Below are 12,594 nucleotides of genomic sequence, written 5' to 3'. Positions count from 1 at the left end.
GTAAGCCAGCCAGGAGGACCCTATTCCAGGTAGGGACTGAGGGATGCTGGGAGGACCTGGCAGCCAGGGTTCACTTTGATAGGTTAATAGGCATCTCAGCCTTTGGTCCCGGGTTTGAGACCTAACAAGGATAGCTGTGCAGTGTGTACCTTGTGCTTGCATCCAGTCTGATACTGTAAGGGACGGGTCCTGAGAGGCTGCCCTTATCTTTTTGATGTGACTTAATGACAAAGCTTTTTCTGTTCTCTTTTTAATTGCCATCGATGTCACCTTTGGGGTCAAACCTAGTCCGTGGCTTGTGCTTGTAAATAAAGTTTTATTGGAGCGCAGCCACACCTGCCATCTACTTCTCGGTTGTTTCACACTCTATGGTTGAGCAGATATGCTTGGCCCGGCACAGCCTTCACCACTTCCCAGCTGGTCTTAGCGTAGAAAATCTGCTCACCAGCCCCCCTCAATCTGGTCCCCTCTTGGGAGTCCTACTCTGACCTTGTCTCTCAACTGCTTCCTTTCTTCAAGGTCAAGGTAGCTTGTTACAGGATTGCTTGGGGTGGGAAGAGAAAGAGAAAAGGGGGAGGGGTGGAGGGGAGAAAAGAAAGTTTTTGGTAGCTCAGTGGCACACTTGCCTAGCATGCTGCAAGCCCCAGGTTTTGTATGTATTATTTACCCCTGGAGATTTGTATGCATTATTTATCCAATAAATACATTCACGCATGCACATTTTGCTCATGAGAAGCTATTCTGCTGGTTCAGAAATTTTCCTGGAGAAGTTTTCAGTCTGTGGCTGGCCCTTGACTGGCAGGGAACCAGTCCCAGAGGCCCCATTTTCCTGTTCTTCTGTGTGCCTGTTCCCAGCCTGGCCTGCACAGGCGGCGCTTGCACTGGGAGAAGCTGGAGGGGGTTGCTGCCAAGACCCACCCTTTCCCAGAAAGCTATTGGTTTCTCTTGAGATTTCCAACACAGAGCTGCTTCAAAAGAGCAATTTCCGGGGGTAGCAGGATGCCAGACCCCCACCTCCTGCATTTGAGGTGGGTCCGTTCCAGTGGGGACTGTCCTGTCCTGTATTTTGCAAGTTATCTCCTGTCCTGACTCCACTCTTAAAATGCAAGGATACCCCCAGTGGTCGTGATCCCTAAAGGCAGCCCCTTACATTTCAGACCCCATGACCCTCTGCACAAAAGATGGAGAAGCCAAATGCAGGATGTTGGAGACAGCTGGAAGTGGCTGGCTGTGGGTGCCCGTCTTAGCCTGTGCGACCCTTCTGCTTCAGGGCTAGACTGCAGCCCTGTTGCTGGCCCTGGCCTACAGGCAGCTGAATTCTGAGGCTGAATACTCCCTTGGAAGTTCCTCTGCCCTGACTGGCAGTTGTTTTTTTGCTGTTGTATTTTAGACTCAGTGTCAATCAGATCACGGACACAGGGGCGAAGGTGCTGTGTGAAGGACTGACCAAGTACAGAATCGTGACATTCCTGGGGTAAGTCCTGCTGGAGGACATCGGGCCTGTGGCCTCGTCATAGTTCTAAGTAGCAGGAAATTGACAGCCATGGTCCACTGGTGACAGAAACCGTGGCCGGTGCTGGCATCCTCCAGCCTCAGCCTCCCACATGCTGGTGTTACAGGCATGCACCACCACACGTGGCTCCAGGTTCTGGTCTAGGCTTAGCTGATATCTAGGTAGAACTGGAGCTATTCACAAACACTTGTGGGGCCAAGGCTTCCTTACTTGTAAAAACTGGACCCCATCCAGGCAAGCTATTTTGGAGGATATGAAGAGAAAGGATGTGGGGATAGGTTTTGTAGATGTTAAAATACCTGTTAATACATTAGACTTGACGACTTTGGATCTGCTCCTAGGTCCAGGGCAGGGGCATATATGTGTTGAATAGCAGTGACACAGCCAGAGGGGTCCTAGGTAGTGCCCTCCTCAAGTACTTCAATAGTGCTGCAGAAAAATAAGTGACTACTCAAACCAGGTAGGGTTAAGTAAAGACCACTCATAGACCCAAATCGGTTGCTAAATCAGTTACAAAGAGCTTCGAGTTTTGGAGTTTGAGGTGAGGGCAAGTGGCCCCATGACTGCTGCTGATCTCATCACTGGAGCAGTGGCTGAGTACTCTTGGGCCTCTGGAACATGAGGACACAAAAGCAAAAGGTCCCATGCTCCTCTCTGTTATGTATGATGAGTGTTAGTAGAGAGAAGCCTCCCTGCGTTTCTGGTCTTAGTTTTCCATCAGAATGGTTGGAAAAGAAATGGACACAGGGCTTTACCCTTCAGAAAACCTGAATCACCACCACCTGCATTTACCGAGCATCGTGTGCCAGGGCTGTGCATGGTGGCACATACTCCCTGTGACCATGGGAAGAGAGGTGTTTGGATTCAGCACTGAAGGGAAGTAAGGGAGCTGGCTTTGGAGTCAGGCCGATGCAGAGCCCACACTGGTCTCTGTGAGGTCCCCTTTCAATGCAGACAGTGGAAATCAGCAGGCAGCATGGACTCACGAGAGGAGGAGGTGTTCAGGAGACACTGTGACTCACCCTGGCCGTGCTTTCTCTCCAAGCTTGTACAACAACCAGATCACTGATATCGGAGCCAGGTATGTGGCCCAAATCCTGGATGAATGCAGAAGCCTCACGCACCTTAAGTAAGTAAGTGGGGAAGGGGCAGGGACTCCTTAGAAGTTTGTTTTCTCTACAAACATCTGGATCACCTTTTCCGTTACTAGAAGAAGCAGTGTCACCATCAAGAGATCTCACTCTAACATATCTGCCAGCCCCATGGCCATACTGGTCCAACTGGCCAGGTGTGCTCATCTTGTGGAGGGAATACGCCCCAGTGTGGGGCGTCACCACTTTAGTCTCCCTAACTCCTGGCTGGAAGGGAGAGTTGTATCTATGGTCCTTTTTGGGATACCAGAGAAAGATCCCCTTTCTTTGGTAGGTTCAAGGGAGCTTGACCATTGGCGCTATCATAGATGTGCCCCTTCAGGCTGTTGGTCATCCAGTCCTGGTAATGGAAACACCCATCTTAACCACTGTCAATAAATATGGGCAATCTCGAGCCTGTTAAAAATGAGTGATGGTCCTGGGGTCACTTAGAGAACCCCAGGAAAGGCTCCAATGGTTGGCCACCAGCAGAGATCAGGGGCTACCTCCTAGGGAGGACACTGGTGGCTGGTCTGTGGGAGACCAGCTGGGAGACCAGCTCCCACATTTTACCCCAGGGTACTCTTGAGGAGTGAGGGATAAGAGATTTACATAGAAGGATAGAGAGGAGAGAAATACATAGAAACACAAGAGAGCCTCGGGAGGGCCTGGATTCTTATCCACCTGCTCCTCCTGGCTTTTCTAAAGAGCTATTTATAGAAATGCCAAGGAGTGGAGCAAAAGACCTCCCCCTAGCTCAGCCAACTGTAGACCCTTCCAATCACCTAGAAACCATGCACATGGTCAAGGAATCCTCTAATGCAGCTCTGCTGGGTAAAGCAAGCTCAGATCTCACTAGGAAACCTTTGTGGGCCTCCACACTGGTCCCAGGCTGTGGGTCCCTCCCTGAGGGGAAGCCCCCAGCATGGATACATGCTGTACCTGTGTGCCAGGTACAAGATCACACTGGTGAGAAGGCCTGGGTGGGCTCAGTGCTGGGAAGGAGGGTGGCCTACTGTGGAGCCCGGAACAGAGGCTAACCAAGTGTGCATCCCTCTCTCTGCAGACTGGGGAAAAACAGAATAACAAGCGAGGGTGGAAAGTGTGTGGCTCTGGCTGTGAAGAACAGCACCTCCATCATTGATGTTGGGTGAGTAGAAGGGGACCCCCCCCACACACACACACACGGGGTGTATACAGTCTGATGTCTGTGTGGGCATTGGCTGCTCCTCTGGACATCCGTGTGCCAGAAGGAATCTGGGGCTGGCAGCACAGACACTCTGATGGCTTCTGCATGAAAAATGGGTGGGAAGTCCCAGAGGCAGTGACAACTGGGAATGTACAAACTTTCAATTACTTATTTAGAAGCCAGTGTCATTGTGACTGGGACACAGGAGCCTAGCTCTGTGTGTTCACTGCCGCCAGTGGTTGGTCTTGGTTTTAAGAATTTATTATCTGCTGGGCGGTGGCGGCGCATGCCTTTAATCCCAGCACTCGGGAGGCAGAGCCAGGTGGATCTCTGTGAGTTTGAGGCCAGCCTGGTGCACAGAGCGAGATCCAGGACAGGCACCAAAATGACACAGAGAATCCCTGTCTCGAAAAACAAACAAACAAAAATTTACTATCCTCTGGTTAGCTCTGTTTTTGTTTATAATTTATAAACATGTTTAATTATGTAATTCAGTGGCATTAAGTGCATTCATGTAAGACAGCCATAACATCATCTTTCTCCAAAGTGCTCTTGGCCCTGGCTGTTCATTCCTAGGCATCCAGATTCAAAGTGAGTACATCGCAGGTTTTTTTTTTTTTTTGTTGTTGTTGTTGTTTTTGTTTTTTTCGAGACAGGGTTTCTCTGTGTAGCTTTGTGCCTTTCCTGGAGCTCACTTGGTAGCCCAGGCTGGCCTCGAACTCACAGAGATCCTCCTGGCTCTGCCTCCCGAGTGCTGGGATTAAAGGCGTGCGCCACTACCGCCTGGCCGTTGTTGTTGTTCTTTGTGTGTGTGTGTGTGTGTGTGTGTGTGTGTGTGTGTGTGTGTGTGTGTGTGTGTTGGCCTATTTCACTTACCATGACAACCCCGAGGGTCATTGTGCCTCATGTCATTCCTGTTGTCCCATGGTAGAGTTCCCTTCCTTTCAGGCTGACTGTCCCCTTGATATCTGCGCTTCATTTTGCTCATTGATTTCTCTGTCACTGGACACATGGGTTGTGAACACTGTTGATGGCCTTAGGTACACAGACGTCCCTGCTAGATCCTACTTATACTTTCTGTGGTTAAACAGTCCCACAGGGGTTGCACTGGAATGTCAATTCTATGTTTGATTTCCTCCTTTCTTTCTTTCTTTCTTTCTTCCTTCCTTCCTTCCTTCCTTCCTTCCTTCCTTCCTTCCTTCCTTCCTTCCTTCCTTTCTTTCTTTCTCTTCTTTCTTTCTTTCTTTCTTTCTTTCTTTCTTTCTTTCTTTCTTTCTTTCTTTCTTTCTTTCTTTCTTTCTTTTTTCTTCCTTTTCTCTCTTCTCTCTCTCTCTCTCCCTCCCTCCCTCCCTCCCTCCCTCCCTCCCTCCCTCCCTCCCTCCCTCTCTCTCTCTCTCTCTCTCTCTTTCTTTCTTTCTTTCTTTCTTTCTTTCTTTCTTTCTTTCTTTCTTTTTGGTTTTTCAAGACAGGTTTTCTCTGAGTAGCTTTGCACCTTTCCTGGAACTCACTCTGTAGCCCAAGCTGGCCTCGAACTCACAGAGATCCGCCTGCCTCTGTCTTCCCAGTCCTGGGATTAAAGGCGTGCACCGCCGCCGCCCGGCTATTTTTGATTTCTTTGTTCATTATGTTTTTTAATTTAAAATTTTATGGTTATGGGTCTTTTACCTGCATGTATGTCTGTGTACCACTTACAGGCTTAGTGTCACTGAGGCCAGAGAGGGCATCTGATCCCCAGGAACTGACGTTATAGATGATTGTGAGCTGTCCTATGGGTGCTGGGATTCAAACCCAGGTCCTCTCATCCTCAGAGCCAGCCCTCTATTCCTCATGTCTGATTTCTTGGAGGCCTCACATAGTGCTCCTCACAGCAGTACATCATTTTACACTCCCACCAGTGGTGCACGTGGGTTCCATTTTCTCCACCCCTTTGCCAACACTTGTTTTTTCTGTTTTGTTAGCAGCGGCCATCCTAATGCTAGGAGTGGTACCCCGCTGTGGTTAAAAGTCTCCTTGTGGCATTGTAATTTTCCCTGGATTAAAAAGGAACATAGGTGGTTTTCTTGAGAAACTATGGGGAATAGGAACACTAATAAAAATTGTCTTCCCAGAATTGCTTTTAAGCTGGATATAATAGTACATGCCTGTACTAGCTCAGAATTTGGAGGGTAAAGGCAAGAGGATCACCAGTTCAAGACCAGCCTCAGCCATATACCAAGTTCAAGGCCAGCCTGGGTTACTTAAAAGAGAGAACTGCCATTGACATTTGAGATGATGGAAACTCTTTTCAGTTCTTTTTTCTCTCCATCTATTGCTCCTTTTACATGGCAGAAACCAAGCCATGCGGACCGAATTTTATCTTCATTTTTTACTTAGTCTCATATCAGAGTCTGACACTTTATGACAAAATTGACACCACTCAATTGGATTGTGCACACATTTTCTCAGCAAAGCACTGAAAACTGGGCTCTCATTGGCCATATCTAAAGGCAGTCTGCTGGATCTTGCTGTAGAGGTCAGGTCCTGTTGGGAGTGGATCAGGCACATTATTCTACTTCCTGGAAACAGAGGCCCACTTCCTGCTGGGAACAGCCTACCCTTCTGGGCCAGCTGCTATTCTAAGTGCTCACATCTATGAAATCACAAAACCTTCCTCACGACTCTGCCAAGAATGCCCTTGTTATCCCATTTGACAGAGAAAGAAACTGAGGCCGAAGGCGTTTTAATGTTTGTATAAGATTGGACAGAGTAGGTGGCTGTCTTAGTTTGCCTTCTATTGCTGTGATAAAGACCATGGCCAAAATCAGCTTGGGGAGGGAAGGACTGGTTTGGCTTACGTTTTCCCATCCCAGTCTATCATTGAGAGAAGTCAGGGCAGGAACCCAAGCAGGAACCTGGAGGCCGGAACTGAAGCAGAAACCACAGAGGAGTGCTGCTTACTGGCTTGCTCCCCAAGGCTCACTCAGCCTGCCTTCTTCTACACCCCAGGACCACCTGCTCAAGGGTGCCAGCACCCACAGTGGGCTGGGCCCTCCCACATCAATCATTAATCAAGGAAGTGCCCTACAGAGTTTCCTATAGGCTCATCTGATGGAGGCATGTTCTCCGTCGAGGTTCCTCTTCCCAGTGGCAGAGCTTGAGGGGAGACTCCCATCATGCAGAATGTGTTGGTTGGTCCTCTGAGAGGTCTGCCTGGAGACGGAAGTCAGTTTCATTGTTCACAACTGGACACTGAGACTGAAGTGGCGTGCAAGGCCTGGCTGGCAGCATCCTTGCCACAAGGTCTTGGCTTCCTGGGAGGTCAAAATCATCTACAGTGGTGGCCCCTTTGCTTGCTCTCTGTTGATCCAGGGTGGGAGTCTAACCCCTGTGCACAGTCCTCCTTTCAGGCCAGGGTAGCCCGGGAGTTTCTTTCTAGGGCAGTTGTGGGCTGAGGATCTCAGACTGGAGCCTTTGCAAAGTTCGGAGAGGCTGATCTCGAACCACACAACCTGCTGGTTGGCCTGTCTGTACTCGAGGTTGCTGCTGCTTTCATGGCTGTCTGTAACCGGGAGCCCGGGGCAGGCTGTTTGTGCAGCTGCAGGCTGCGGCCAGGGTCACCCCTCTGGGAGCTGCCTGTTGAGAAGGAGTCGAGAGGGGCAGCTGCCATCCGCTGGAGGGTGGCTGTGCATGGCTGTGTGACAGTCCATTTCTCACCTCTGCTTCCAGGATGTGGGGCAATCAGATTGGGGATGAAGGGGCAAAGGCCTTCGCAGAGGCACTGAGGGACCACCGCAGCCTGACCAACCTCAGGTAACATGCCTTCTGAGATGTGGGCTCCAGGGGCCCAGGGAGGGGTTATTGGGAGGGGGTGGCTGGCTTTCCTACCGGGGCAAGATTGATTGGCACATGGCTTCTCTTGCTGAAGTTTTTCTCAGTGGGTGTGAGGCATGCAGTGAGGTGCTTAGCTCAATGAACGCCAGGGAGACCTGGGACACCTGCAGCCCCTCGGCTGTCTTGGTGGGCACCCCCAGAGATGGGGCTGGGAGCAATTTCCAAGCCCAGATAAAACCAAAGGGACACTAGCCAGCAGGTTGCTGCCCCTTCCTCTTTCTCAGATAATGAACAGCCTTCTGTTAGCACCTTGGCCTGATTCCAGCACCTTGGAGTCTTAGAGCCTTGTCGGCTCTGCCATGGAAGGGGGCCCAGGACTTTGCCGAAGAGACTTTCCCAGGTCTTGTCATGGGCCTCTGAAACTCTCAGATGACCTGAGCTGCCCGATGGATGCCCTCCTACATACAAGCCTGGCACAGTGCACTTTGGGCGCACCAGGATTCCTTGGCCTTCAGCTCAGGGGCAAACCCCTGAGTTCTGCCTCTGCTTTTCACCTGGTCTCTTCAGAAACAGCCGTAAGCCTGCCCTCACACACTCAGGCAGCAAAGCCCGGGCACCTGCTGAGGGGCCACGCACTCTGCTTCCTGCCTGGGACTGTGTCCAGACAGAAACTTCCCAGTGGCTGAGTGTTGAAGGCAAGGCCAGCTGTGGCTGTGGCTGCAATAATCCATCCCCTGTGTTTCTCGTCCTAGTCTTGCATCCAACGACATCTCTCCAGAGGGAGGGAAGAGCCTCGCACAGGCCCTGAAGCAGAACACCACTCTGTCAATATTCTGGTAACATTTTGAGTCATTTCCAAGGGTTGGGTCTGGCCGTTATTCCCAGGGTTATGGAATCGAAACCGAAAAGCGCTTCTCCATGATTAAGGAGAATGACACTTCCCCCAGCCATCCCCACAAACCCAGGAATAACACATGGACGAAGCGGGCTTTGTCACCCTTGGCTTCTGTGAAGGTGCCAGTAGTCCCCTCAAAACACTCCCACCCAGGCCCAGCTCTCATGCACCTCGTCCAAAATACCCACTTCGCCTCTTGTGCTGCCACTCATCCATGCACCCTGCCTCTGTCCATGTGCATGCGTCACGGCTTGGCTTCTGTGCCCCAGATGGCCTGTCACTAGAAACCTGGAATCCTTATTCTCAGTAAGTGGACATTGCGGCCATGGTGCATTTGGTCATTCCCCCTCCCCCCTTTCTGGTAGGTCATTTAATCCTTTGTTTTTCCTTATCTTTATTTGTGAGCAAGTTACATCACCGAGTGTGCCATCCTCTTGCCTCCCAGTGCTCATCAGATCCCGCTAACCTATCAGTTACTTATCTTGTTGCCATGACAATATACCTGATGAAAGTAACTCAAGGAGAGAAGGGTGTCCTCTGGCTCGGGGTTTGAAGCTGCCATCCATCCCGACAGGGAAGGCAGGGCGGCGGGAACATGAAACAGCTCCGTTCACACCACACTGTTGGGAAGCAGAGAGATGAATACTGATAACACCGTTTGCTTCCTCCTTTTGATTGACTGTGGTGCTTGCACCCATGGGATGACACCATCCACATCTACCTCAGTTAACCCCATCTAGAAACTCCTCCACAACATGCAGAGGTTTATGTCCTCAGTGCCTCTAGATCCTGGCAAGTTTGACCTTCAATAGAAACCATTACATAGTTACTGAAAATCCCACATTCTGCCTAGTGTAGTGGAGAACACATGTAGCCCCAGCATTCAAAAGGCTGAGGCTGGGGGGTTGCAAGTTTAACACCAGCCTGGCCTTTGTAGCGAGAGCCTGATTCAAACAGTAATGACAAAAATTAGGAGAAGAAAATACTTCTCATGTTTTTAAATACTAGTGTTCCTTCCCAGTCTTTTTGTATATTCACATGTATATAAAATAGAGTAGCATTCGGCTATTATACCTCTTCGCTCTACGTTGCATATTGGACATGTCCGTTCTTTGTCAGGATCTCTCACCTCCACACTGCTGATGGTTTGGCTGTTGCTTGGGGCTGGCCAGGGCATTGGATGGTGTTTAGAAGCACTCCTGGCCTCTCTACCTGTTAGATGCCAGGAGCACTCAAATTATGATGGTCAAAAATGTCTCCCTCCAGGCACTGTTCAGTGTCCATGGAGAGCAAAACCACCCTGGTTGAGAGCCACTGCTCTGCATGGACAAGAATGCAAAGTTCTTACTGTAAGCCATGGGTCCTTCTGCACCTTGCACACGAATGGACTCGTTCCACGGCAAGTTGGTGTCCAGAGCACCCTAACACTGCCTCCTCCTTTATTCTCTCGTATTGTCTCTAAGGCACAATCCACCTTTGAATGGATGCTTACTATCTTACCAGTTTCTTCTTTTGACAGGTACCTAAAAGAGTTCTCCTTTTACACCACGAGCACAATACCCCAGTGTGTGTTACAAGGCCTACACCCTTGTTACACATCTTCTTCCTTTTCAGCACTGAGGTTCAAAGTCAGGGCTTTGGGAATGTTGGGCAAGAGCTCTGACACTGTGCTACATTCATGAGCCCTTAAATTCTTAATTAAGTTTTGAAGTAGAGCCTCATTCAGTTACCCGGGCTGGCCTCAAACTCACAATCCTCCTGCCTCTGCCTCTGAGAAGCTGGGGTTACAGAGGCCACGTTTCTTAGCTTTGATGAAGATCTTACAACGTCGGGGTGAGTTTCTAGCCTGACCACTTTTATCTGAAAGTAAAATACATTTGTAATTGAGGTAGATGTGACCAAACTGCCCTGCAAAGAACGATCTTTTAAACGGTGCTAACTCTACCTCAGTCTTCGTATTCTTTCACCCACTGGAACAAGAGGGTCCTCTGTTGGGGACATCTGAGAGCTTCGGCGCTTTGTCCCTTCAGCTGCTGAGTTTAGAGCAATTGAGAGGCTCCTTGAGTTTGTTGTCAGTTCCTGTTCTTCACAGTAGCTTCAGAGAACAGCTGAACATGGTTCACCAGGCAGGGCTTTTCCAGGGCTCCATCCTGATCTGGGCAGTGTGCTGCCAGTGGCCTTCAGAGGTCTAGGGGGGCTGGACGCTGACCCAGAGGCTGACCTGCAGGCACTGGCTCCTGTATTGTAGGGCCTTCACAGCTGTAAAATCCAAGGGTGCTGTCTGGGTAGGGAACTACCCCGCAGGAAGGAGGCCAGGAAACAGAGCTCAGGGAAGGACTGACTGGAAGCCATTGTCCTTGTATGAGTTCACACGCCATGATGCAGAGTTTCAGTGGAGATGGGGGAGCCTGGCCCTCAGCATGTGATGCCGGGCAGGAGGGAAGGCCCCAGAATGGCCCCTGTGAACTCATAAACAACATCTGTCCATCAGCACTGCTGACGCAACATCTCTTTTCTTCTAGGCTGACACAAAATGAACTTAATGATGAGGCAGCAGAGTGCTTCGCTGAGATGCTGAAAGTCAACCAGACGCTGAAGCATTTGTGGTAACGCATGGGGTCTGGGGCCTGGACTCTGCTTTCCACGCATGGTCTGTGATAGAATCTATATACCACAGCACTCAACCTTTGAAAGTTTAGAGAGTTTTTTTGTTTGTTTGTTTTATTTTGTTTGTTTTCTTTTTTGTTTTTCTGTTTTGTTGCTGGGTGGTGTTGGTGCATGCCTTTAATCCTAGCACTTGGGAAGGGCAGAGGCAGGTGGATCTCTGTGAGTTCAAGGCCAGTCTGGTCTACAGAGTGAGTTCTAGGACAGCCAGGGCTACACAGAGAAACCTTATCTCAAAAAGCCAGAAAAGAAAGTTCAGCCCAATCTTTTTGGACTGGGGATCCCTGCTATGAAGGAGAGAGAGAGAGAGAGAGAGAGAGAGAGAGAGAGAGAGAGAGAGAGAGAGAGAGAGAGAGAAAGAGAGAGGAGAGAGGAGAGAGGAGAGAGGAGAGAGGAGAGAGAGAGAAAGGAGAGAGAGGAGGGGGATCTGTTTACAATTATGCTATGTATGAGTCTAGATATATCACAATCACTGTGTAAAAACGCTGAAGATTTTCAGGGCTGTTCATTGTTCTCTGGTGAGGCACTGCTAGTCCAGTGAGGAAGTGTGGGGATCCTGTCACTACCTGACCCTGACCCCATGGATTCCGGATTGGACCCAGCCTTCTGTGTTCACACATGTGTACTCTCCTTTCAGGCTTATTCAGAATCATATCACAGCCAAGGGGACAGCCCAACTGGCTGAGGCACTGCAGAAGAACACCACCATAACAGAGATCTGGTAAGGCCATGTGCACAACACCATCTATAACCACCACATATAACCACCATAAAAGAGATCTGGTAAGGCCATGTGCACAACACCATCTATAACCACCACATATAATCACCATAACAGAGATCTGGTAAGGCCATGTGCACAACACCATCTATAACCACCACATATAATCACCATAACAGAGATCTGGTAAGGCCATGTGCACAACACCATCTATAACCACCACATATAACCACCATAACAGAGATCTGGTAAGGCCATGTGCATAACACCATCTATAACCCACATATAACCACCATAACAGAGATCTGGTAAGGCCATGTGCACAACACCATCTATAACCACCACATATAACCACCATAACAGAGATCTGGCAAGGCCATGCTCTTGTCACAGCACCCAGTTCCACGGTCTCTGGGTAAGTGCCACTGACCACTTTATGGGGTCATGGAGTCCCATTCCACTTCCTTTTTGCCTGTGAGGACAATGTGGGGAGGGGCCGCAGCTATAGGATGGGAGGGGCCCCAGCTCGTTAAAGCTCTTGTTTGCCTGATCAGAAAACAGCGGCCTTGAGTACTCACAAGTGCTGTGGAAAAGTATCTGGTTGCTGCTGAGAATCCAGTGGTGAACACGTGTGAACTGCCCTCATGGGCTCAGTCTGAGGTCAGGGAGGAG

General features: G+C 49.8%; 1 protein-coding gene across 4 annotated transcripts in view; it reads left to right on the top strand.

Moving 5' to 3' along the window:
• Positions 1–12,594, top strand: part of Nod1 (nucleotide binding oligomerization domain containing 1) — a 52,669-nt gene that overhangs the window by 35,720 nt on the left and 4,355 nt on the right. For 3 of the 4 annotated variants that reach the window (XM_076566840.1, XM_076566841.1, XM_076566842.1), the window contains exons 5-11: positions 1,391–1,474; positions 2,559–2,642; positions 3,710–3,793; positions 7,538–7,621; positions 8,395–8,478; positions 11,060–11,143; positions 11,839–11,922. In XM_076566840.1, the coding sequence (XP_076422955.1) occupies positions 1,391–1,474; positions 2,559–2,642; positions 3,710–3,793; positions 7,538–7,621; positions 8,395–8,478; positions 11,060–11,143; positions 11,839–11,922 (588 nt within the window). The remainder of the gene's footprint in view (positions 1–1,390; positions 1,475–2,558; positions 2,643–3,709; positions 3,794–7,537; positions 7,622–8,394; positions 8,479–11,059; positions 11,144–11,838; positions 11,923–12,594) is intronic. The other variant, XM_076566843.1, reaches the window with a different exon arrangement.

This window comes from Peromyscus maniculatus, chromosome 3, assembly GCF_049852395.1.
Source record: "Peromyscus maniculatus bairdii isolate BWxNUB_F1_BW_parent chromosome 3, HU_Pman_BW_mat_3.1, whole genome shotgun sequence".
Lineage (NCBI taxonomy): Eukaryota > Metazoa > Chordata > Mammalia > Rodentia > Cricetidae > Peromyscus > Peromyscus maniculatus.
Note: the sequence above shows the minus strand (reverse complement) of the source record. Positions and strands in the feature narration are given on the sequence as shown.